General features: G+C 40.5%; 2 protein-coding genes across 2 annotated transcripts in view; one reads left to right on the top strand and one right to left on the bottom strand.

Moving 5' to 3' along the window:
* Positions 1 to 23321, bottom strand: part of Tbc1d32 (TBC1 domain family member 32) — a 233866-nt gene that overhangs the window by 90155 nt on the left and 120390 nt on the right. Inside the window, exon 22 of the mRNA XM_055599402.1 lies at positions 17866 to 17954. Within this exon, the coding sequence (XP_055455377.1) occupies positions 17866 to 17954 (89 nt within the window). The remainder of the gene's footprint in view (positions 1 to 17865; positions 17955 to 23321) is intronic.
* Positions 10331 to 12294, top strand: LOC129670768 (male-specific lethal 3 homolog). The gene has a single exon (XM_055599403.1). The coding sequence runs from the start codon at positions 10625 to 10627 to the stop codon at positions 11741 to 11743; it is 1119 nt and encodes a 372-aa protein (XP_055455378.1). The 5' UTR covers positions 10331 to 10624; the 3' UTR covers positions 11744 to 12294.

Raw genomic sequence — 23321 nt, 5'->3', positions numbered from 1 at the left:
AAAAGGTGACCCATCACAAAAGGGATTATTTTGTCTCCTTTGCAGAGAAAAAAAGCCCTTTACTGAGCATTCACATAAGGGAAAGTCATTCTCTCAGTTGCTTTACTCAGTGTTTGAAATTTTTTATTACAGGGCTCTCTGGCTTACAAGGTTAGATTTATTGCTAAGTTTTCTTTTTCTTTCTTTCTTTTTTCTTCTTTGTGATTTCACGTTAACATTTTTACTTCTGCTACATAAGAAAGGCACTGATTTTTGTAGGGTTAATTTTAAATCCCTCTTCTACTTTACCGGAAGTAAATTTATGACTTCTCAGTTTCCTGTACAATCTTTCAGATCTCTTAAGTATTGGATTATTTTATCTGTAATACCACCCATATTCATAAGAATTACTGTTATGAAAATGCCTATATTGTAAAAAGTAATCTAAAGATGCATGTAACCCCCGTATAAATTCCAATGACCTTCTTCAGAGGAAAAGGAAAAAAAATCCCAAATTCCTTCTGAAAAAAAATAAAAAAAAGACAAAAAAACAAACCTTGAATACCTTAGGAAGCAATACCCAAAACTGACAAATGAAATTTCATAAAATGTAATAGCTTTACATAGCAAAGGAGAAACAACCAAGTGAAAAGATAAGGTACAGAGCTGTAGCTAAGCATCTGCCAGAGATAACATGTATAAGAACTCATAAGAGTCAATACCAAATGAGCAAACCACCCAATAAATTAATGGGCAAATGAAATTATAAGCTTCTAGAGAATGAAAAACAAGTGGCTAACAATAATAAAGGCTAAGGCTGTAGCTCAGATGGTACAGTGGGTGTCTAGCATCCACAAAGCCCTCCATCTGTCAGCAGCACATCAACCAAGTATGGTGACAAAATCCTAGAACTTGGAAAGGTGGAGGCAGGACAATCAGTTCAAGGGCACCTTCAACTACAGAAGGAGTTACAGTCCAACCTAGACTACATGACACCTGTCTTTAAAAAAAAAAAATCCATGAAGAAATATTCAACATCCTTAGCCATAGGGAAATGCAAATCAATGGTACATCAATATTCTATTAATCTGATTGCTGTTATTCAGAAAATAAGTAACAATAAACAATGTTGAAGATACAGGAAAAAGGGAACTCATACTTTGCTGGTGGGAATACAAATTATCCTGCCACCATAGGAATCAGTATGGATGCTCCTCATAAAACTGTAAACAAACTTCCATAAAATCTGGATGTGTCACTCCTAGGAATATACCCCCAAATCAGCAAGCTACAGCAATACTTGCCCATCTGTCGTTATTGCAATAATCACAGTATCCTGTTAGGGTCCAGAAAATGCTGAAAGAATGACCTCAAACTTGAGGAGCATGCACACAACACAGGTGTTTGTTCTGCAGAGACCCAACATGGGGATCACCGTACAGGCAGAATGATGACCCCCCCGCAGATGAGCACACACGCTCTATTTACGGTCAACTAGGAGGATTTCACGGACAGTTGGGTCATCTTTATTGTGATTGGCGCAGATCAGAAGCAAGAATATGAGTGTATCGTCAATGATACACTATCAATGATAGCTAGGGCTTGATTAGGTGCTGGGGGCTCCTTAAACTAGTTCAAATTGGCCCAAACTAGTAGGTGCCTATGGAGGTTAGTGACTTCGATCAGGGAATGGCCTGTGCTGTGAAGGCTACATGACTCTGATCAGGGTTAGGGGCTTCTCTGACCAGTAGCTAAGCAATCTTATCTCCCTATGCCAACTGTCATGGCTGAGCCAGCTTCGTTTTGCTTTTGTTTTGTTGTTTTTTCTTTCCTGTAACTGAAGGTTATCCCCACCCCCCGGCCCCACCGCTGAGGAACAGAAAGCTCAAGCCTGTACTATCCCAGCAAGAAAATGAGGCCTGTCTGAAGTTGGTTTAGCCAGGTCCCTCAATCCAAGTCAAGTAGCCATCCTAGGCAGATGCTCACAAATGAACAGACACGTAATGTGGTATGAATACACAATGTAGAGTAATTAGCTGTGTAAAAAGGAGGAAATTATGGCTTTTATGGATGCAACTAGACATCATGTTAAACAAAATGAGCTAGACCCCAAAAAACAATGTATCAGATGTTTTCTCTTACATGTGGATCCTAAAGTCTATTTAAATTCTCCCAGCACCACCCTCCTCTCTATGAGAGTGTGTGTATATGTGTGTGTGTGAGAGAGAAAGAGGTGGTGGAGGATCAAGGGAGGGAGGCAGAAAGGGAGGGGGAAGAGAGAATGAGACAATCTGAGGAAAGGAAGGAGACTAGCAGGAGTGGGAAGAGGAAGGAAGATGAGGCCTGTGTGGGTGAATATGGTCAAAGCACATGGTCCACTTCAATCAAACCACCTTCATAGAACTCATCCATAAATATAGCAAAGACACCAAGAAAAATTGGGCTTATTCACAGAGAACCCTCTAATTACTTTTGCATTGATCTTCCCTTTTTATTTTCACTTACTTTGTTTTTTGACAATTTTGTATGGGCACATTATGTAATTTAATTACCAGATCCCCTCTTATCTTCCTCTCTTCTCTATCAACCCTCCCTTACACCTACCAGTCCCTTTCTTAGAGTATGACTTTTTGTTTTGTCCTGTGACCCATTTAGTTTAACCAGGTCCACATGTGTGTCTACTGACTCCTACTAGAGTCAGAAGCTTTACTCAACCCATCTTCTTAAATACATCTTGCAATTGAAAGAATCAGACTAACTTTGTAACCTATGTTTCTTTAATTGCCTTATAACTTATATTTTCAAGTTTTAGGCCCATGTTAATTAAAGCCTCTTAGTGCTTCTCCAGAGAGCCAAGGAATGTAAAAGTTCCTGACATTAGCCATCTGTGAGGGCAGAGATAAGAGAACAAGCAGAGATCTCTACTAAATGGAGAGAAAATCACCGGCTGGCGCCTGTGAGATGAGTTTTGTTTGGAAACTGGGCCAAATGGCCCTAATCCTTCTCCTGACCTTTGATCCAAAGCCTGTAACCCCCACTCCTCAGAACAGACACGGGATGAGTTAATCACTCTCCCACCTTTAACTGTGGCTATATCTCATATGGCAGGAAATTCCAAACTGACTTGAAGATCAGATATTTACAACAGGGCTGACCGTTCCTATGAGTGCCCAGAACCAACCAAATATTTTAAAAGTTAAACACCTCATCCAATCCTATCTCCAGGAGATTCCCGCATTTTGTCTTTTAAAAACCTAAGGCCTTTGTCCCCCAGTGCCACTCCTTGCTGACCAGCAGGGGTGACCCCATTGTGCAATGGTAAAAATACACCTCTTGTGATTTTGCAGCGATGATTAGTTTCCTGAGTTCTCTTCATAAATTCTTATATTTAGGCTCATGCTGGGCCTAACACAATAAATGTACTGGAGCCTTGACCATCCTTCCCAGTCATCAGCCATGGCCCCATAAAGTTACAAAAACCAATGCCTAAGCTTATCTTTCCAGACAACATAAATGAGTAGATACTGTATTTTAAACTTCCCTCTTGGAAATCTATGTGCTCAAGTCAAAAGAGCAGCAGTTGAACATGGGTACCGAGTAGAAGCTAGACTTAGTACTTTTTTTTTCTGTAGTGGGAGAAAAATTCACATGCACTAGAGAGTATGCTGCACATATAATTCATATGTTCATAAAATCTGCTGTGTTCTTAGAGTCAGTTTAACCTTTTCTTACAAATGGGCCACTTTCTTTTGATAGGAGAGTGAAATGTGCACAAATAATTGAAGATCCGATTATATTTCTGACAGCTTCCCCCTTTTCCCAGCCTTCTCCAAGAAGAAAGTGAGCAGACCAAGAAAAGTATAAATACGAAGTACTCTAAGTTCGGAATGAATAGCCTTTAAATGGGATAACGCAACTTTTAAAAAGATCACTATGAAGGATTTAAAGGAAACAGGCTTGAGCTCTCAGCTGCAGCAGGATACTCGCTGGCTGAGAGCCATTACAGAGGAGAAAGGAACCTTATAGCTCTGGAGAGTGTTTATAGCTCAAAAGCTCTTGGCAGGTAGAGGTGCCAGCTGAGAGCAGGCCCTTGCAGAGCAAGTCTGCAAGTCAGGGGTAGCAGGTCACCTTGAGGCCTGGAGCTGTGGGATAGGTCATGGGGTGGGGCCACAGGTCTTAGAGGCTGGAAGCAGTGCTCACAGAGGCAAATGTCCTTCGGCAGCTCTGCTGGCTACCTTTAGGTCAACTCAGTACCAACTATAGTCATTTTGGATGAGGAAACCCCAATTGTGAAAATGCCTTAGGCAGACTGGCCTGAGGACAAGCCTGGCGTGCATTTTGATTGATGTTTGATGTGGGAGGGTCTAAGTCACTAGGGGCGGTGCCAACCCTTGGGCTGTAGCCATTTTCTCCAAGTTGAAATATCCGCTCCTGGAAGGAGGAGTGGGGCGCTAGAGATTCAGGAAACAGACCAGAGAAATCCCGTGAAAACTGAAACTAGCAAGATTCTCAAGGTCCCCAGCCCCTCTCCTCCAAGGCTGCAAAAGCAGTCCACAGCTGGGGTGAGAAGGGACTGCGGTTGGCTAGGAGCCCCGTGAAGAACAGCAGAGGTACAGCTTTCCCGAATCCTAACCTATGCCTAGAAAGGCTTTCCAGAGACTCGGACTGACCTCGCCCCACCCCCTGTCCTCCCACCCCACCCTGCACCCAGCGACTGGATTTGCCAAGCAGGACTTTGGTGGACTCTGATCTGTTTTCAGTGCCCTCTCTGGGCTGAATCGATGACACCTATGCTTCTCTAGAAAAGTCGCAGGACAAAAAGGTCTTGAGTGGTATTCTAGAGTACCTCTGCCATATGTAGAAATTTAGAGGTCTCCTCATAGCACTGAACAGTAAGGTAACTGCTGGCTGTAGGGAGAGACCATAGTTATCTATGCCATGAAGGAGAAAATGGCGAGGGTCTAGAGAACACCCTTAGCAACTCCTAAGAATACCCACCTAGCACCAAAATCCAATGCAAGATTAATGCACCCACAAAAATACAGCTATAGATACAGACCTGGAGATTAGATATAGAATCACATAAGTAGCCTAGACTGATTGGAAGCAAAAGAAGGTGTAATGTGCTTGTCTCTGTAAGATAAAGATTTCTACAGTAATCATTATTCTTTCTTTCCCTCACTATCTCTCTTCTCATCTAAGGTACTGATTTTTATGATTTGGACTACGTGTTTATATACATGGAGATTATAAATGAACTAAGAAAAAAAACTGGAATTCACCTGTAGGTAAGGACTTGGTAAACCACTTAAACAAAAAGTAATGTCACTGCTATTACTTTCATTTGGGGGTTTAGCGCACTTAGACTTAAATGACTCAAACTATTGTAAGTATTTGGCGATTTGTGACAAGAGCTACTATAAATATTAGATGCTATTATTAAAGATACTATATTTTTGTGACAATAAACTTCACATAATCTTCATAAAAATTACTGACAGATACCTATTGAAAAAACAAAGCAGAAAAGTGAATTTTAGAAATTCTCAAAAAAAAAAAAATAGGAAGGAAATGGAAATCCCTCTATAGTGGCAGTGAACTGCCTTATCTCAGACATTTGTAAAAAGTGAACTTGACAAACTATGTAAATCCACAGTGGCCTGGCCAGGGGAGAGGCCTCATGGACTCTGAAGGCAAACTAACTTGGACTGAACTGATCTCACAGACATCTCAGACTTCACCATCGCTTCTCATTTGATCTCATTTTGAAAAGTGTCTCTAATCTCTAGTGTTTCTATATCTTGTAAACCCAAGAAATTATTTCTGAGTCCCCCCACCAAATGCTATGTAACTATATTCCGGCCCCATTCAATCAGTTACTAAATCATTTTTGGTTTTACAACTCTCAGAATTTCACTGTGGAAGCCTTTATCATATTCTCATTAGCTTCTGCTCCCATACCTTTTCTCATCTAGAAAATGGCTCCATCCACACAGGGGAGGGATCCAGAAAATAGGACGGTACATATGATGGCTATATTGATTATGAACTTAGCAGATTCTAGAGTCACGGAGGATACAAACTTCTGGCCATATCTATAAAGGACTTTCTAGACTTTCTAGACTGGGTTGGGTGGGAAAACCCACCTTAAAGTGAGCTATACTATTCTATAGATTGGGGTCCCACATACGTAAAAAAGAAAAGGGGAACTGTGCAGCAGTGTCCATAACATTGCTTCCTGAAGCAATGTAAGCAGCTACTACAGTACCACTCCTGCTGCCGTATCATCTGCCATGGTGGATGGTACCTTCAAACTGTGGCCAGGAGAATCCATTCTTTAGATTGTTTCTATCAGGAGTTTGTTATGTCACTGCAATAGGAGAAGTCATTAATGCAGTGATGTGTGAGCATACGTGCCTGTGCCGTGTGTGTGTGTGTGTGTGTGTGTGTGTGTGTGTTACCAGGATAATGGTAATGAGAACCTCTGTAATGCATTGGGTTGGGAATTACAGGTACTGGAACCAGAGAGCTCAGCTTTACAAGATTACTAATATCATCTGAAGTAAACAGTTCACTTTTTCCATGTCCTACTTTTGTCAGCTATTTTTCAAAGAAATCTGAAAATAACTACTTTAGGGGTAGTATCTTATTGTTCCAAAATAAAATAACTTAAATTAGAACCAGTGCATATGCTTATATCTTCATGGCATATGAAGTATCAGGGAAGGAATGGTTTATGTTTTAGAATAATCTCAAGACACCTGAGTAGAAGATATATACAAAAAAAAAAAAAAAAAGCAACTACAAAAATCATACAGGTAATAAAGGAAAATCAAGTTGTAGGAAGAATAATACAGCCATCCTGTACAGCTACTTAACCCATCAATGAAAAATATTTATACAAATATGATAACAAGGCTTCAAGCATGATCTAATCAAGAAAGTAATAAAAACTATAGTGAAGGAGGCAGAGCAGAGGAAATCTAAATTCTAAGCATCTAACTCCCTAAAACCAGAGACAAAAATTCTGAAATTGAAACATCAAGCCAGCGTTATAAATACAATATGTAAAGACCTAAATATAAGTTCCAAAGGAAATAATTCAATGAGTGGAAATCAGGAGCTTCTCCAGGGTGGGATATGGGAGTAGGAAGGGAAGGGCGAAGGATTAGTTGTCATCCTAAAAGCTTTCTCATACTAGCTCATTTTTTAAAGTATTTGAATTATTACTTAATGAAAATAAATGAAAACTAGTGCTTAGTCAACATCACACAGACAAGTGGTTCTGACCCTGCCCAGTGCTCAACCCTGCAATACAGTTCCTCATGTTGTGGTGACCCACCCACCCTAAACCAAAAGTTATTTAAGGTGCTACCTCTTAACTGTAATTTTGCTTCTTTTATGAATTTTAATGTAAATATTTTTGGAGATAGAGGTTTACCCACAGGTTGAGAGCTGATATAGACTGTAAAATAATATGTTTTCTATGTGTTCTGTCAAAACAAGAACAGGCTCTTCAGGGAAAAGAAAATTTATATACAAAAGCTCTTTGCTTTTGTTCAGATGGAACAAAACAACAAATGAATGCTCTAAGCTCTAGATTACATTTTAAAGAGTTCTTTGCACCTTCCTGAATTTTATCCTTAATGCAATACTGAATAGGTTAGTTTTTGTTTCAGACCATTTACAGACAAGACAAAGGCATATAAACTGTTTACACCCCAAACAAGTTTTTCTTGTTTACATTATAAAGCTGAAATAAAGTTCTTCCTGGTTGAAAGACTGAGAACCTTGGAAACTGGACCTACCAAAGTGAAGGTGCTCTTAGGAAAAACTGAAAAAATCAAAATATACTGTCAGAAATTTAGAGCGAAGAACTATACCGATCCAGACTGGGGTCCGATCCAGACTCCTAAGACTTTCAGAATTAGCTTGAAAATAACATTATTATTAATTTGATTGAACTGATGACATTTTATGAATCATGTTATATATGTATATTAAAATCACAAATATACCAACTAAGGTTTTCATATAGACAATCAAAAGCTGTTCTCAACAGGTTTCCTTTGACAGTCATAGTAATTTATAAGCGTCTGGTTTATCATTATAGTGCTACATACAACTAAAGAATGTACCAATGTTTATCAGCAGATGCCAATATTTCTTTGTGTATGCTCTGATAGTCACAGTTAGCATAGCCTACCTCTGATCAAAACAATAGCCCAAGAAGAGACTGTTTTAATATAGTTGTGATATAAGGCAAATCAGCCCCCACCACCCACGTTTTAAGTCCCTATGGTATGCCCCTGTCAACACTGACTCCAGAAGCCTTCTGCACACTAACTAGGCCAGAATGCTGAGGCTCAGTGATATATTTTTATACACAACTACCAAGGAAGACTGTCTGCCTCGTACACAAAGGGAGCCTACTAAACTAGCATAGGAAAAGCTGAAGATTAACACTACCACACATCACCTAAGTTCTCTTTCTCCTGATGCCGTACACTCACTAGTCTCACACATCCCCCATTCCCATTTCACCCTACATCCGGGAGCAGGCTCAAGCCCCTTCTCTCTCTCTCTTCCACTTTCTCCTGCTTTAATTCATTTTTAACAATAACTTAACTGTTATTGGCGCACCATCATAAATCCTATAAAGCATGCCTTACCGAACTCTAATCAAATACTGTGGAATATATGTATCAAATAAATGCACATCTGTATGTTACGTGTACTTGTGTGTGCAGACATATCTTACTTAACCACATTCCATTCCTTGGAAATGGAAGTTTTCCTCCCACACCATTGGAGAAAACTCCCTACCTTCCTGAGAGCCAAACCCAAAAGTGGGACACACGTTATAAAAAGAGCAGCCGTGCACACCAACCACGCACACAAGTCTGGAGCTTCAAGTTTTCAGTATTTACAGAGCATCTCTGGTAGAAAAAGGAATGGGGCAGGGGCAGCTCGCCACTGGGATTCTGCATGAGCCCTGAAGTGGGAGGGGATGATTTGGGGGGTCTTCTCACCAAATGGAGATCTGAGTTACAGAAAGGCTCTGGGGCCTCTGCAGCTGCGCTTTAATTTGGGCTTTTGTAAATATACAACTTTACAAAATATTTAAACATAAATAGGAGCATGCTGAATTTACATCTTTTTGTTATGTATATGTATTGATGAATTTACATATTTTGCAAATCTGAATGTTCAACAGAAGCAGTGTGTGTGTGCTCAAAGCAATGCTTAAGCCTGGGAACACAGACACAGGGTTATTAAAGAGCCAATCATTGACAGGTGAAGTGGAACACATCTGTAATGCCCAACACCTGGCAGTGAAGGCAGGTGCTGGCTAGCCTGGGGTACGTAGCAAGTCTGCTGTATCAGAAAACACACACACACACACACACACACAGACACAAACTAACTAACTAACTAAATAAATAGGTAGGCAGGTAAATAAATAAATAAATAAATAATAAGAGCAGACAAAAACCCAGAACTACTCATTAAAGCTACTGAACAAGGAATTGACAGAGGACTGAAGACTTATCTCTACAAAAGTCTTCTAACTGAAAAATTAAAAAGGTAGATGGTAAAGGAGAAAAAGAATTGGCAAAGTGACAAAAAATAAATCCCCAATAGAAAGAACACAAAAGACACACACAAAAAAAGAATATCTAATCAGGCATAGTGCTTAGTTGAGACTCAAGTATTTTCTGAATCAGTGAACAACTGAATGAAAGCAATAAATTTCATCAAGTTTGCATAATGCAGTCACAAACTATGAGACATATAAAGGAAGAGGGTAGATAAAAATGTAGTTGGAAAATGTGCCCATTCTTTAACATCACCAACACCAATTCTAAGAATTTGTTGTAAAACAAAAATTATAGTTGTCCACAGATTTATCTTCAGGTTTTAATTAAAATTTTCATAAATTCTTTTATAAACATGAAACATTTATTTACTGATTAATCAATTAGCAAAAGATGGTCATTTAAATTTACAAAGAAGAAAAAGTACTGGGTGTGAATATGAGAATGTGTGAATTAAGCACGTACATACATTTTAAAAATGAGGAATTTATAGTCAAGATTATATACTAATTCCTGATATTAAAAATATTTTTCATAAGGTTATTTAACTATGTCTCAGTACTAAGTTAATCGGATTTAACTAGCAACTGGGATCCTGGGAATACATAATTAGGTGGGTTGATGGATTAAACACCTAACTGTGTTTATTATCTGTTAAAATAAAATCTCTAATCTAAATTTATTTCTAAAATCAGCACTCTACTCTTTTATCCTAAAGTCATAAAGGGGTTGGTCCTTAAGAAAAACGGAATTTCAGTTCCACTCAGAAAAGTGCTGAGCTTCCAGCCTGACCCCGCCAGGGCGCGAGTGCTGTGCAGATCTGAGATCGTCACATTGTTGCCGGGGAAAAGATAAAACTGGCAGAAAGTTCCAGACTCTCTGCTCCATTTGAGTGGCTGAGACGGGAGGTGGCAGCCTAAAGCCTCCGGCTCCGGGGAGCAGATGAAGTCTCAGGTTACAGTGCGAACCCGGCAGAGCGGCGGCAGCCCCGCCTGAGGAGCCCAGGCTGGAGGGGAAAGCGCTGCGGGCAGTCGGGAAGGCTGGCCATGAACACCGCCCCGGGCTGCGGCCCTAAGGACGACGGTGACGAGAAGGACGAGGACGTGAGTGAACAGGGTGATGGAGACCAAAAGCCTAAAGGCAGACGGGAGCTGGAGCCGCACTCGAGGAGGGAGCCGGACGAAAGGGCCGTCCGCATCCCCATCCCGGAAGTGCTCCAGCAGCGGCTGGCGGACGACTGTTACTACATCAACCGCAGGCGGCGGTTGGTGCGGCTGCCTTGCCAGACCAACGTGGGGGCCATCCTCGAGTGCTACGTGCGCCACTTCTCGGCGGGCGCGCTGGCCTCGGGGGACCGCCGGCCGCAGCCCCCGCGCGCCGCGCCCGAGAGGAGTGTGGGCCTGTGCAGGGAGATGGCGGACGGGCTGCGCATCACCTTCGACCACGCGCTCCCCTTGGTGCTGCTCTACCCCCAGGAACAGGCCCAGTATGAAATGGTGACTTCCTCCACCTTCTTCTTCCCCACGGAGGAGAGGGCCACCGATGCTGGCAGGAGCCAGGAGGCGCCCTGGCCCGGCCCGGCTACACCTCAGCCCTCGGAGAGCCAGCCCGCGGCCGGGCCCACCGCCCCCAAGAGGCGCAAGGCGGAGGCGGAGGCTCTGCGGGCTCCCAGGCGGTCCACGCGCCACAGTGGCCATGGCCACTGGCCATCTGATGACCGGGTCTCACCTCAGGGCAAGCGCAGTGTGCCCAAGCTGTTCCCGCACTTGCAAAGGACACCTGTGCACGGCTCAGCACTCTCCCCCATTCCTCTGACTCCAGGGAAGGAAGGGAATGCTCTGTTCGCTGGCTTTGAAGGGACAACTGAGGAAATAAATGAGATCTTGTCCTGGAAGCTTGTGCCAGACAACTACCCCCCAGGACACCAGCCACCTCCCCCCTCCTACATTTATGGGGCCCAACATTTACTGCGACTGTTTGTGAAACTTCCAGAGATTCTTGGAAAGATGTCTTTCTCCGAGAGGAATCTGAAGGCATTACTGAAGCACCTGGATCTCTTTCTGAGATTCTTAGCAGAGTACCAGGCCGACTTCTTCCTGGAGTCAGCTTATGTCTCTGCCTGTGAGGCGCACTATAGCAGCAAGAACCCCAGGACAATCTGTTAAAGTTTTGATGGCTCTGTAAGCACAGCTGCTCCACCAAGTTTTGTGTTTTGTGTTGTAGGTGGGCCCACCTTGCCAGAGAGTGGGCAGACTTGGGTACTTGAGTTGGTCACATACTGTAGTTATTTTTGTTAAGAATTACTTCCTGAGCTGTGGGTGGGTGTCATGCCTGGAGGGAGGTTAGTTGCTTATTTAGAAAACAACAACAAGATGCTATCGCACAGGCTTGTGTGATAGCAGAAGCAGCACTGCTGTGTTCAAAGGGAACATTCATTAAAGTATACATAGGCTAGGCTGGTAGACATCACAGGACATTGTTAGCAACAGCCATGTTGTTTAGTTTTCTCCATATCCAGCAAAATGTTTCTGAAGACTCTTCTAATGTGATGAGATTGGAGGACTCTGTTCAGCACATACGAGTTCATATTTGGACACTTGGCAATCTCAAATTATTTTAGGGGAAAATAAATATTGACAGCAAGAGAGAATTTGCAACTACAGAATTTGTAAACGTTTTCTTTCTGTGAAACATTCTTGGTGATATAAATAAAGCATTTGTGTCTTGTTTGAAAACAACTAAGTATTTATAATGCTTCACTATTCTTATACAAAATTTGCTATTGACGGATAGATGTAAAATAAAAAGAAAACCAATAACGCGTAAGCTGTTGAACAAAGTAGATTCCCTAGTTTTGTTTTGAAGAGAACTGACATAATTTGATATTAGATATTACAGTCTTAATATGAGCAAAGGACACAAAGTTTAGGAGAATTACATTAACAGTTTACACTATGTTAAGTTTAGATGTATACTTAATTACTATGAAAGATATGAATCTAAAAAAACAATTTTACAGACTAAAATTTAATTTGCAATCTGATATAATGAAAACAATACCAAATGATGCTGTAATTTTTCTTTACCATGAAATAAGCAGTTTTATATTGAAATAAGACATCCTAAGAAAAACATAGTTCTCTAAATACTACAGATGGCTAAAACTAAATTGCTAAGCCTTGAGAAAGATTAAAGTTTTCAGGCAATTCTATTAATTGACCAATAGCTCTTACAAATAAATATTTTAGAAAGTGTTTGAGCAACTGGGTAGACAAGTAAAGTTCAGAATCAATCTCTGAGAGTAACCTTAAAGGCAAGGGTCACACAGGGAAGGGGCTGGGGCCTACTGTCTGTCACTAAGCTTTGCCTTCAGGACATTTTGTGTGTGCAGGGCAAAGTGAAGACACTATGGAAGCCATAGGCAGTAATTAATGAGCAGGGTGCTTCAGGGAGGTGGGAGTCTGCCTTCCTCAGAGTATTAGTTAACAAATAAGAACCAATGTACACACGAGGAGGGCACAGAATATAGAAAGCCCTCCAAATGTGTCTAGCTCCGATTTTCATAATGGGAAAAGGAAAGGAGGCTTAATATCAATGTTTCTTTTCTGCATTAATTACCTCAGCATTTTCTTAATTTATGAAGCCTCTCAGTAGACAATGGGGTTGGAGAGAGTAATAACCATGTCATATCTCCTTGCCATTGATAACCTTCATCTTGTACACAACACAGCTCTTCAAGTGTTCAGTAACCAGAGGCAGAATACACAAAATGGAAAAGAGTAATTTTTATTATTTTATCTCGTGTATGGGTGTTTTATATATATGTCCATATATATAATATATACATATTACATATAAATTATATAAATATAATATGTATATTTGGATGGATCTGTGCATCATGTGCATGTACTGCCCAGTGCCCACGAAGGCCAGAAGAAGACATTAGATTGCCAAGAACTGGAGTTACAGGTGGTTATGATCTACAATGTTGGTGCTGAAAATTGAACCCAGGTCTTCTGGAAAATCAGCCCATGCCCTTAACCCATTAGCTAACCTTTCTAGACCCCAAAATGGAAAATTTGAAATTACACATAATTACTCAGGAGACTGAGGCAGGTGGATTGCTGTGAGTTTGACACCAGCCTAGTCTACATAGAGAGACCCTTTATTAAAAAAAAAAAAAAACAATAATAATAACTATGTTTATATATAAAAGACACTATACTGAGAAACTCCTATCACTCCGATCAGCTTAATCCCTCTCAGATAAAGAAAGGTTGGCCTCTGATTCATGAAAGCAAGGTCAAAAGTAGGCAAAGCAGCTAACTTCTAACATAGTGGTGGGAGAGGAGAGGCTCATGGTCCATACTATCATTTAGGTGTAGGTTGAACACACTGCCCAAGGATTAATTTTGTAGTAGCTTGATAAGTGGTAGAACGTTTAAAGGTAGGGACTAGAGTAAGGTGATTAATTCAATGCGATGTCACCTTCAAAACTGAGTTCCCCACAGGCCCTTTCAGTTCCCATCAGACCCTGGTCAGTTTTATTGTAATAATTGTAATAAAAAGAACGAGTCTGGTTCAGAATCCCTCCAGCTTTGTTCCTGCCACATGAACTCTGAACAGCTGGAGCTTGTGGCTTGGACAAGAGTGCCATACTGTTCAGATCTTCCAGCCATAAGATTCTCGGAGCAAAGAAGATGCTTCATAATTACCCACCTCAGGGATTTTGTTACAACAACATAAAACAGACTAAGACAGAGACAAGAGAAGCAGGAGGCCAGTGGATGCATTAATGTCTTCATCATTCATAGCAGAGCCAATCAATCCTGTCTCAAAATGAAATATAATGGTCAAATCTCTTGAAGGATTTTACATAATCTTATTTCTTAACCTTACAAGGATCCTGAAGAAAGCACTTACTGAAGTGAGAAAAAAAGTTATTTGAAATTCAGCAATTTCTTCCTTCTCGCTAGGGTGTCTTTAACTTCCAGTAGAATTCAGTTAGAATTTAAAGTGGCACTCTTGATTCCATCTTCATAGCTGAATTTATTTCTACATATGCATACTGCTGCCTGCATGTGCATACAGTAATGTCTAGAATAATTTACTTCAGTGTTAATAATGACACTGTGAATTAAGAGGAATTTCACTTAATTTATTATACTTAATTTCCCATATTGGTTAATTTATTTATAATAAAGATAAATTACTGTTTGAAAAACAATGAAAAAATAAGATAACTTTCAAACTAAAGCAACTAAAGAGATGGATGAGCTGCTTAATGAGACAGAAACAAAAGATTCATTTTGTTTACTTTTATGGGAGGAATAGGAGGGCCTAGAGTTCAATTTTTGATATATTAAATCTTATACTGTGGCTGTAAGAAGGAAAGATCCAAGTAAAATTCCAAGACACAAAGAGGCAGAAGTTTCAGGCCCAATGGGAAGCCAAGGTCTGCCACAAGAGACCTGTGAACCCTAATCAGTGGATGGAACTGACTTCAACCATTTCCTTCAAAGGGACAACTGAATGAGACAATGAAAATGTATCAAAATAAGTTTATGATTATGATGGTTCACATTCACTCTCAACTTGGCAGGCTCTAGAATCTCTCAAGAGATGAGCCTATGAGCATGCCCGGGATGGGTTTTCTAGACTGTGTTCACTGACATTTAGACACTCTCTGTTTCCACAGGCTGGAGGTTCACTCATAAAAAGCAGACAGCCACCTGAACAGCAGCATTCATCTTTCTCTGCTCCCTAGCTGAAAAGATGAACAGTTGTCTCAAGCCCTGACACGACGCCTTTCCCAAAGACATTCTTTCCCAAAGAACGTGCCCTAAAACTGTGATCCAAACTCAATCCTTCTTCCCTTGTTTCTGTCAGGTATTTTGTTACAGCCAAGGAGAAAAATAATGAATTCAATTATTAAAACAAAACAAAACCAAAAAAAGCTGGAGAGATGGCACAGTAGTTAGAACTGAATGTGCTTGCGGAGGACCTGAACCAGCATACCCACAAACATCTGAAATTCCAGTGACAAGGGATTTGACACCCTCGGTTAGCCTCCTAATCCACTGCACACATACAGTGCTGCATACATTTATGCAGGTATATGCGCACAGGCACAACATAAATAATTTTTAATGTTTAAAAGAGCAAAACACTAATTAAAAAAAAAAAAACCTCTCAAAAAGCCCAATGTTAACATGCAAACTTTTTTCTACGTCCAGTACTTTTTCTGAGGACCAAGGCTGTAACGTAGGGAACTGCTCTGCAGTGTGGAGAAGACTGCTGGCCTGGCACCATTTGTTTCATAGTGAAACATTAAAGAGAATAGAGCCAGTCAAGTAGTAAAACACACAAAGCGTTATTTGTTAGCACTGTGACTATCAAGTTTTGACATGGTTCATATGTAATTCTCACATCCCTGTAAGGATGCTGATGTGAGTGTCCTGCGTTTTCCAGCTGTGTGACTGCAGCTCCACCTCACACACATATACAGTCATGAGGGCCCAGGATGCAGCCTATATGAAACCACCACTCTATCTATGAGCAAGGCCATGACAGTACACTTTCTAAAAGACAAATGACTCCATTTGTATAGTGTAAGAAAGGACACAGAAAGCACTTTATTGCAAGCTTTCATTTTTATATTCTTTTATATAACAACAAAATTCTAGGAATCTTTTTCCTTAAGAAGAGTTGGAGAAAATATCACAAAAAAAAAAAAAAATGTAAGGTAGCGGGAGAGGGTGAGGAAAAGGTGGGAACACAGCTTAGGAGGTGAAGCCACCAAGCCTGATTATCTGAGTTTCATCCAACAGAACCAATTCTCACAAACTGTCCCCTGACCCCCACACACGTCATAGTATATACGAACCCACGCACTAAATAAATACACATAAACTTTAAAAGAAATATACAGGAATGAAAAGGTATTTCCTTAGCATATAATAAGAAACTAAAATCTATCTACAATTACTCAAAATACAAAAGAATTCTATTCAAATTTTTTTTTCCAAATCTACAATCCCCTGTTTCTTCTTGCTATGTGATGTCCCAAATCAAAAGTTAAATTTTAATGTGAAAACGCGATTTGAGATAAAGGGCACAATATCCAAAAAACTTTGATAGCTGCAGCTATTTAACATCTTCTAACAAAGTCAAAAAACTTAGCTATTAATGAAATGAATAGCAAAAGTAAGAAGGTAAAGGTCTAGAGCTATGAAACACACTTCTAGCAGAGAGGACTATTTTTAGAAGGACATACTCTATATTTCTTAGGCAGCACATTATCACTGGCCTTCTTCAAGCCTAAGAAAGCTACTTTGCTACTACCAAGGAAAATCATGAACCCATCAAAACAAAAATTCTCTTTAATTCAGCTGCTTTTCAAGGCAGTCATGTTTTTGGTGGGAAGGCAAGCTACACATACACATATGAGCAAAATACTGAGGATTCCTCAGTCTCTGTATCCCTGCCAAATCTGCACTCTTCTCCTTTTGAACTAAATAAAATGTCAAGGAGTATGAACTTAACCAGGAAGTTTTCAGCCTCGAGGATTAATGATCAATACCATGGATCAAAATCTGGGTCTCAAGATCAACAATCCATGTCTAGTCCTGTTCAAGCCTTTATCATGGCAAGGGTCTAATCACAAACCAGCCGAGAGAATCTTCCTGTGACTCCTAAGAAAACTCAACGAAAACAGTCCTTGATGTGACCCTGTACACTGAGCAGAGGTGACAGCCACTAATGATACAGAACCTAAACTCAGACAAAGGCTCCAGTAGCAAAACCAAAATGCTATCACTTGCTTTTATTATAATGTGATAGAATGACAGGCTATCTTCAAATACGATCTTTAAATTAACCCATTCAAGCACGTTTTAGAAATATATAGAATCCGGCTGTGGAGATGGATCAGTGGATAAAGTGCTTGTTGTACAAACATGAGGAGCTGAGCCTGATCCCAAGTAGTCACACAGAGGTCAGGCACTCTCCTGCAGCCTCAGTGCAGTCAGACAGAGACAGGCAGATTCCCCAGATCTCACTGGCCAGCCAACCATCTCAACCTGTGAGGTTTAGGTCTACTGACAGATGCTGTCTCAATAAAGAAGAAAGCAACTGAGAAGGACATGTGACGTCAAACTTACCTCCGTATGCACATGTGCCACCTCCCACACACGTACATTCATAACATAGTCACACAAAATGTATAAAGAAAAAATGCTTAATTCCTGCAATTTGTAAAATATTCTTAAATTTAGTAGCTTACCTTAGACCAAAGATGTGTGATTGTTCATAATTCAGTAAAGAACGAATCTTAGCTTCAGAGTTCAAAATGATAAGCCTATCGATTATATCCTAAAAATAACAAAGAAACACTGAGATTCGACTTAACACAAGCTATTCAAATTGATTAAAGCAATAAATATCCATTTAGATTTGTGACTCTAAAATGTGGACTCACACTGGAACTAGCTGGAAGTCATGATGAGTTGGGGTCAGAGCTGCCCGGACCCATCCTAGAGTTTGTGAACTTAGTGGCCTATACGAGGCCTAAGCATTATGTGGCAAAAGTTTCTAAACTGAGTTCAATTTTCACCCCCAAAGAGAGAACCATAATGTATACACCTAACTTTCAAACTGGCAAGCAGACTGTATGTTCAATAAAATAATGATAGAAGTACCCGAAATATAAACTACTCTTATAAGCAAATATAAAATCTAAATATAAAATGTGAAGTAAAAACAGTCAATCTGAATGTTTTTAACTAGTAGCTATTTGAGACTATGTTAATAGCCTCCTTAGTGTGTGCAAATCATCATTTTACAGTCCTGGAAGAATACTGTCATCATCTAGGAAACAAATATAGATGAGTGACAAACAGATAATCAATAGATAAAAGGACAGTGAGATTGATCTACTTATGAGCAATTAAGGCATGAAGCCTACGGGTGACACTCCAGCATTAATATTCTTGACATTCTTCTATATTTCCCATTATGTAGCCAGACCTCAAAAACCACATCATTTTATCTGCTGATACAACCATCTCTAAAGTTTTAAAGCTTTTCTTTAAAACTTTGCCTGCTGCCTGGATGTCATGACCCATACATATAATCCCAGCACTCAAGAGGTTAAGGAAGAAGGATGCCTTGAGTGTGAAACTAGCCCGGGCTATATAGTGAGCTCTGGCCTACCCTGGACTACAGCGTGAGACTATGTCTCAATGAAAAGAAACGAAGACAAATAAACCAAGTATATTTGGTTTATAACTCAGAATATACTTGAAAAATACTAATGAAAGCACAGGAAAAAATGGACAGGGTAAACTAATCCTAGTAAGATCTAAGGCTCAGCACTCAAAAATGCATGTATTGGGCTAGGGAGATAGCACAGTTGGTAGAGTGTCTCCTAGCATGTACCAAGTCCTAGGTTTGATTCTCAACATGACAAAAACTAAGCGTGATGGCTCATGCCTATGATCCCTGAACTGGGGAGGTGGAGGCAATGGACCAGAAGTTGGGTTTATTGCAAGTTTAAGACCAGCCTGAGCTACAGAAGATCCCATCTCATTGATATATATGTATGGATGGATACTATCTCATATATACCATATATACTACCTTTTACATACATGTATACATTTACAAATTTAGGAATATTTTGTAGGATTGCATAACTAATATACATTTTGGTAAATTCTATTAAAATATTAATAAATAATGGAGAATAAAAAGACTCATTTTTTAAAAGGTCTATCACTGTAGTCTACAGTCTTCTAAGGTGGGCACATTTTGTTCCAATCACCATGTGATGAACTTAACTATATAACTCACATTCATATCCCCAGCTGCAAAGTCATATTCTCTACAGCTGCCCCATCACTGTCTTCATCAGTTAACACAGATCTGCATGGCTATCTAAATACAAAGCAAAGCATAGTGACAACTGGTAACACCTGGGAGAACTGAAGTTGTGGCTCTGAATCTAAGTAGTAGATTAGGATGAATAAAATGATCAGAAGAGATGGTATTACCAACAACAAGCTGATGGAAGGAAAGACTAAAGCAATCTATCAGTGATAATGTATTTGTTCGGAGAACAAATGTTATAGTAAATAATTTCTTCTTCAAAGAGGATTACATTGATGTATTGCCACCTAGGGAAGAAAGCGGGGCTCCTGGGAAGCCTTCCTTATGAAGAGCTTTGGTTTCTAAGCACCACAGCATGTCAAGCAAGGAATCAGCTTCTTAAATCAAATTGATCCAGCAGCAAGCCAATTTAAGCTCAGAACTGGCAAACAGTCTGCAGAAATCCTCTTCCAAAGGATACTGTCTTTGTTAAGAATATATTCAGTAAGCTAGCAGTCAGACCACAACCACAGCTAGATAAGCAAAGAGGAATTCTGTATAGGCCGGCTCACATGTGAGGGCCTGCTGTGTTCATGCTGTCCAGTGGTCACACTAATGCCATCTGACTGGTTCTATGTACTGAGTAGTACAGGGTAAGAAATGTGTCAATAAGGGTCCCTAAACCACACCTTCCGAGCGTAGATTGCTAGTGGTTACCCAATGATGAAAATAAATCTAGTCAACCTTCAGACTTTTCATAGTGGGGAGTAGAAGAAAAGGCCATGTCTCTGTATAGTAAGTTAAATACCACCTTCCTCAAAGTCTGTCAGTGCCCTAATCCCCAGAACTTCTAAATGTTGGTCTTTTTGAAAAAGGAGTATTTTCAGAGAGAATTAAGTTTGAAAATCTTGATCATCCAAAAGGGCCTTTAATCTAAGACATATGCTGAGAAGAAAAATACAGAGGAAGATTTCAGTTATGAAGAAGCTAGGGACAGGTAAAGATGGTTAGGCATGTAAAGAACTGGAGTCAGGCAGCAACAAGGCAAGAAATGCCTAAAACACATTTCTATGATTGGCAGGTAGATAATTAAAAGATAAGACAGCAGATAGAAGATGGATGCAGAGGGGCGGAGCCAAGATGGCGACTAGCACACACAGTTTCCGAGCTGTGGAAGAGATAAAGTTCTGAGTTGATGAGTGGAAGAACTTCTGAAGCCAGGGAAACAACGGAGAGACTTTCTAAACAACAGGGAACATCGCAGGAGGTGAAAACCTTGGTCTCAGGTCACCCAGGGACTTGTTTGGGGAAGGTGAGAAACGATCCTTTGATCTCTCTGCACTCCCCTCCCCCAGACCTCCCTCCTCCTCAGCACAGCGGACTCGCCTTTCTCAGCGCAGACCTAACTGCCTGGGGCCTGCAGCCACTGAGGTGGAGCCCCAAGCCCTTTATCGGCAAAGGCCAGCAGTACTGTGTCTCGGAGCCCCAGATTCACGCGTGGCGGCTGCACCATCCTCCCAGGGCCCGAGTCTGCTAGACGCCATACTAGCTCTGCAGGAGCGCCATCACTGACGGTACGGCCCGCCCAATCCCACAGTGACAGAGAATACGCTATATACTCACCAAAACCAGACAGAAACGCCATACAAGCTAGACACACCAGGCACTGAGCCTCCGAAGCTTCGAGAGCACAGTAAAGAGACCCCAGGACTTCCCAGAAAGCATCTGGACTAGCAACCCAGTCTCCAGTTACAGCGGGACTTTCTAACCTGGCGGCGGAGCAGCACTGAGCTGGCGGGGCACATCAGCCCTCCAGTTTAAGACTAACCAGGGCCAAACCAGAGAACAGAAAGGCTGATTACCCCGATTCCCACTGACGTGACCACCCTGAAATCTCCAGCTGCAGCAAGACCTCATAACCTGGCAGTGACAGCAGCACGGAACTGGCGGAGCACATCAAAGGAGCAGGGCCAAACCAGAGAGCAGACAGCCCAGATACGCCGATCTCTGCCAAGTGTCCTGCCTGTAAGTACAGCTAGTCCTCAGCTAGTCCTCTCAACTTCCTGAAGAATTCTCCAGACTCGAGAGAGAGACAGTAGCAGTCTGATCGGCAGAATCCAAAAACAAACAGGGAAGGTCTCAGATAAGCCAATGGCCAGGGGTAGGCGAAAGAACATTTCCAACATAAATCAGGACATCATGACTTCACCAGCAAACCCCAAAATCGATGGATACTCCAATTCATCAGAAGCACAGGAAAATGACCTTAAAGCCATGCTTGCTCAATTATTTGAGGCTCATAAGGAGGAAATGAACAAATCTTTCAAAGAGTTGGCCAGTCAATTGGAGGTAAAGAAAGAAGAAATAGACAAAACCCTTAAAGAAACACAGGCAAACATAGCCAAACAAATAGAGGCACAAGTAGAGAAAAAATTAGTGGCATACAAAAAGGAAATGAACAAAGAAATAGAGTCCATCGTAGAGAGACAGAAATCCAAATTCAAACACATGAAAGAAATGGTGCAAGGCATGAAAACAGAATTAGAATCAATAAAGAAAACACAAAATGAGAAAACTCTTGAGCTGGAGAACTTGGAGAAAAGATCAGGAACCACAAAAATAAGCATCACCAACAGAATACAAGAGATGGAAGAGAGAATCTCTGGAGCTGAAGACACACTTGCAGAAATTGATACTTCTCTCAAAGAAAAAGTAAAATCAGAAAAATTCCAATCACAAAATATCCAAGAAATCAAGGATGCTATGAAAAGACAAAAACTAAGAATAATAGGAATTGATGAAAAAGAAGACTCCAGGCTCCAAGGTCCAGAAAATATTTTCAAAAAAATCATAGAAGAAAATTTTCCCAACTTAAAGAAAGAGATGTCCATAAATATACAAGAGGCCTACAGAACACCAAATAGACTAGACCAGAAAAGAAACACATCACGTCACATCATAGTCAAAACACTAAATCTACAGAACAAAGAAAAGATATTAAAAGCAGCAAGGGAAAAAGGCCAAGTAAAATATGAAGGTAGACCTATCAGAATCACACCAGACTTCTCATCAGAAACTATGAAAGCCAGAAGGGCCTGGGCAAGCATCATGGAGACTCTAAGAGATCACAAATGTCAACCGAGACTACTATACCCTGCAAAGCTTTCAATCAACATAGATGGAGAAAACAAAATATTCCATGACAAAACTAAATTTACGCAATATCTATACAGCAAACCAACCCTACAGAAGATACTAGAAGGAAAACTCCAATCCAAAGAAAACGAATTCACCCAAGAAAACAGGGCATACAGATAATGTCCCAACAAAAATGAAAAGAAAACAAGCAATGAAACAAGGTAAGATCATCGACTCCATTACAAAAGGAACTAACATGCATTGGTCAATATTATCTATCAATATTAATGGACTCAACTCACCAATAAAAAGACACAGGCTAACAGAATGGTTACGGAAACAGGACCCAACATTCTGTTGCATCCAAGAAACACACCTATGCAACAAAGATAAACACTACCTCAGAGTAAAGGGCTGGAAAAATGTTTTTCAAGCAAATGGTTCCAGAAAACAAGCTGGAGTAGCCATCCTAATATCTAATAAAATAGACTTTCAACCCAAGTTAATCAAAAAAGATAAGGAGGGCCACTATATTCTCATCAAAGGAAAAATCCACCAAGAGGACATCACAATTTTGAATATCTATGCCCCAAATACAAGAGCACCTACATTCGTAAATGAAACAATATTAAAGCTTAAATCATACATTGATCCTAATACCTTAATAGTGGGAGACTTCAACACCCCACTCTCATCAAGGGACAGATCAACCAGACAGACACCAAATAGGGAAAT

Source organism: Psammomys obesus, unplaced genomic scaffold (assembly GCF_907164565.1).
Source record: "Psammomys obesus unplaced genomic scaffold, mPsaObe1.curated_primary_1811, whole genome shotgun sequence".
Classification (NCBI taxonomy): domain Eukaryota; kingdom Metazoa; phylum Chordata; class Mammalia; order Rodentia; family Muridae; genus Psammomys; species Psammomys obesus.
Note: the sequence above shows the minus strand (reverse complement) of the source record. Positions and strands in the feature narration are given on the sequence as shown.

Bases quoted from the DNA above. Each gene is read 5' to 3' on its own strand.
- LOC129670768 (XM_055599403.1), top strand. From the start codon at position 10,625: ATGAACACCGCCCCGGGCTGCGGCCCTAAGGACGACGGTGACGAGAAG.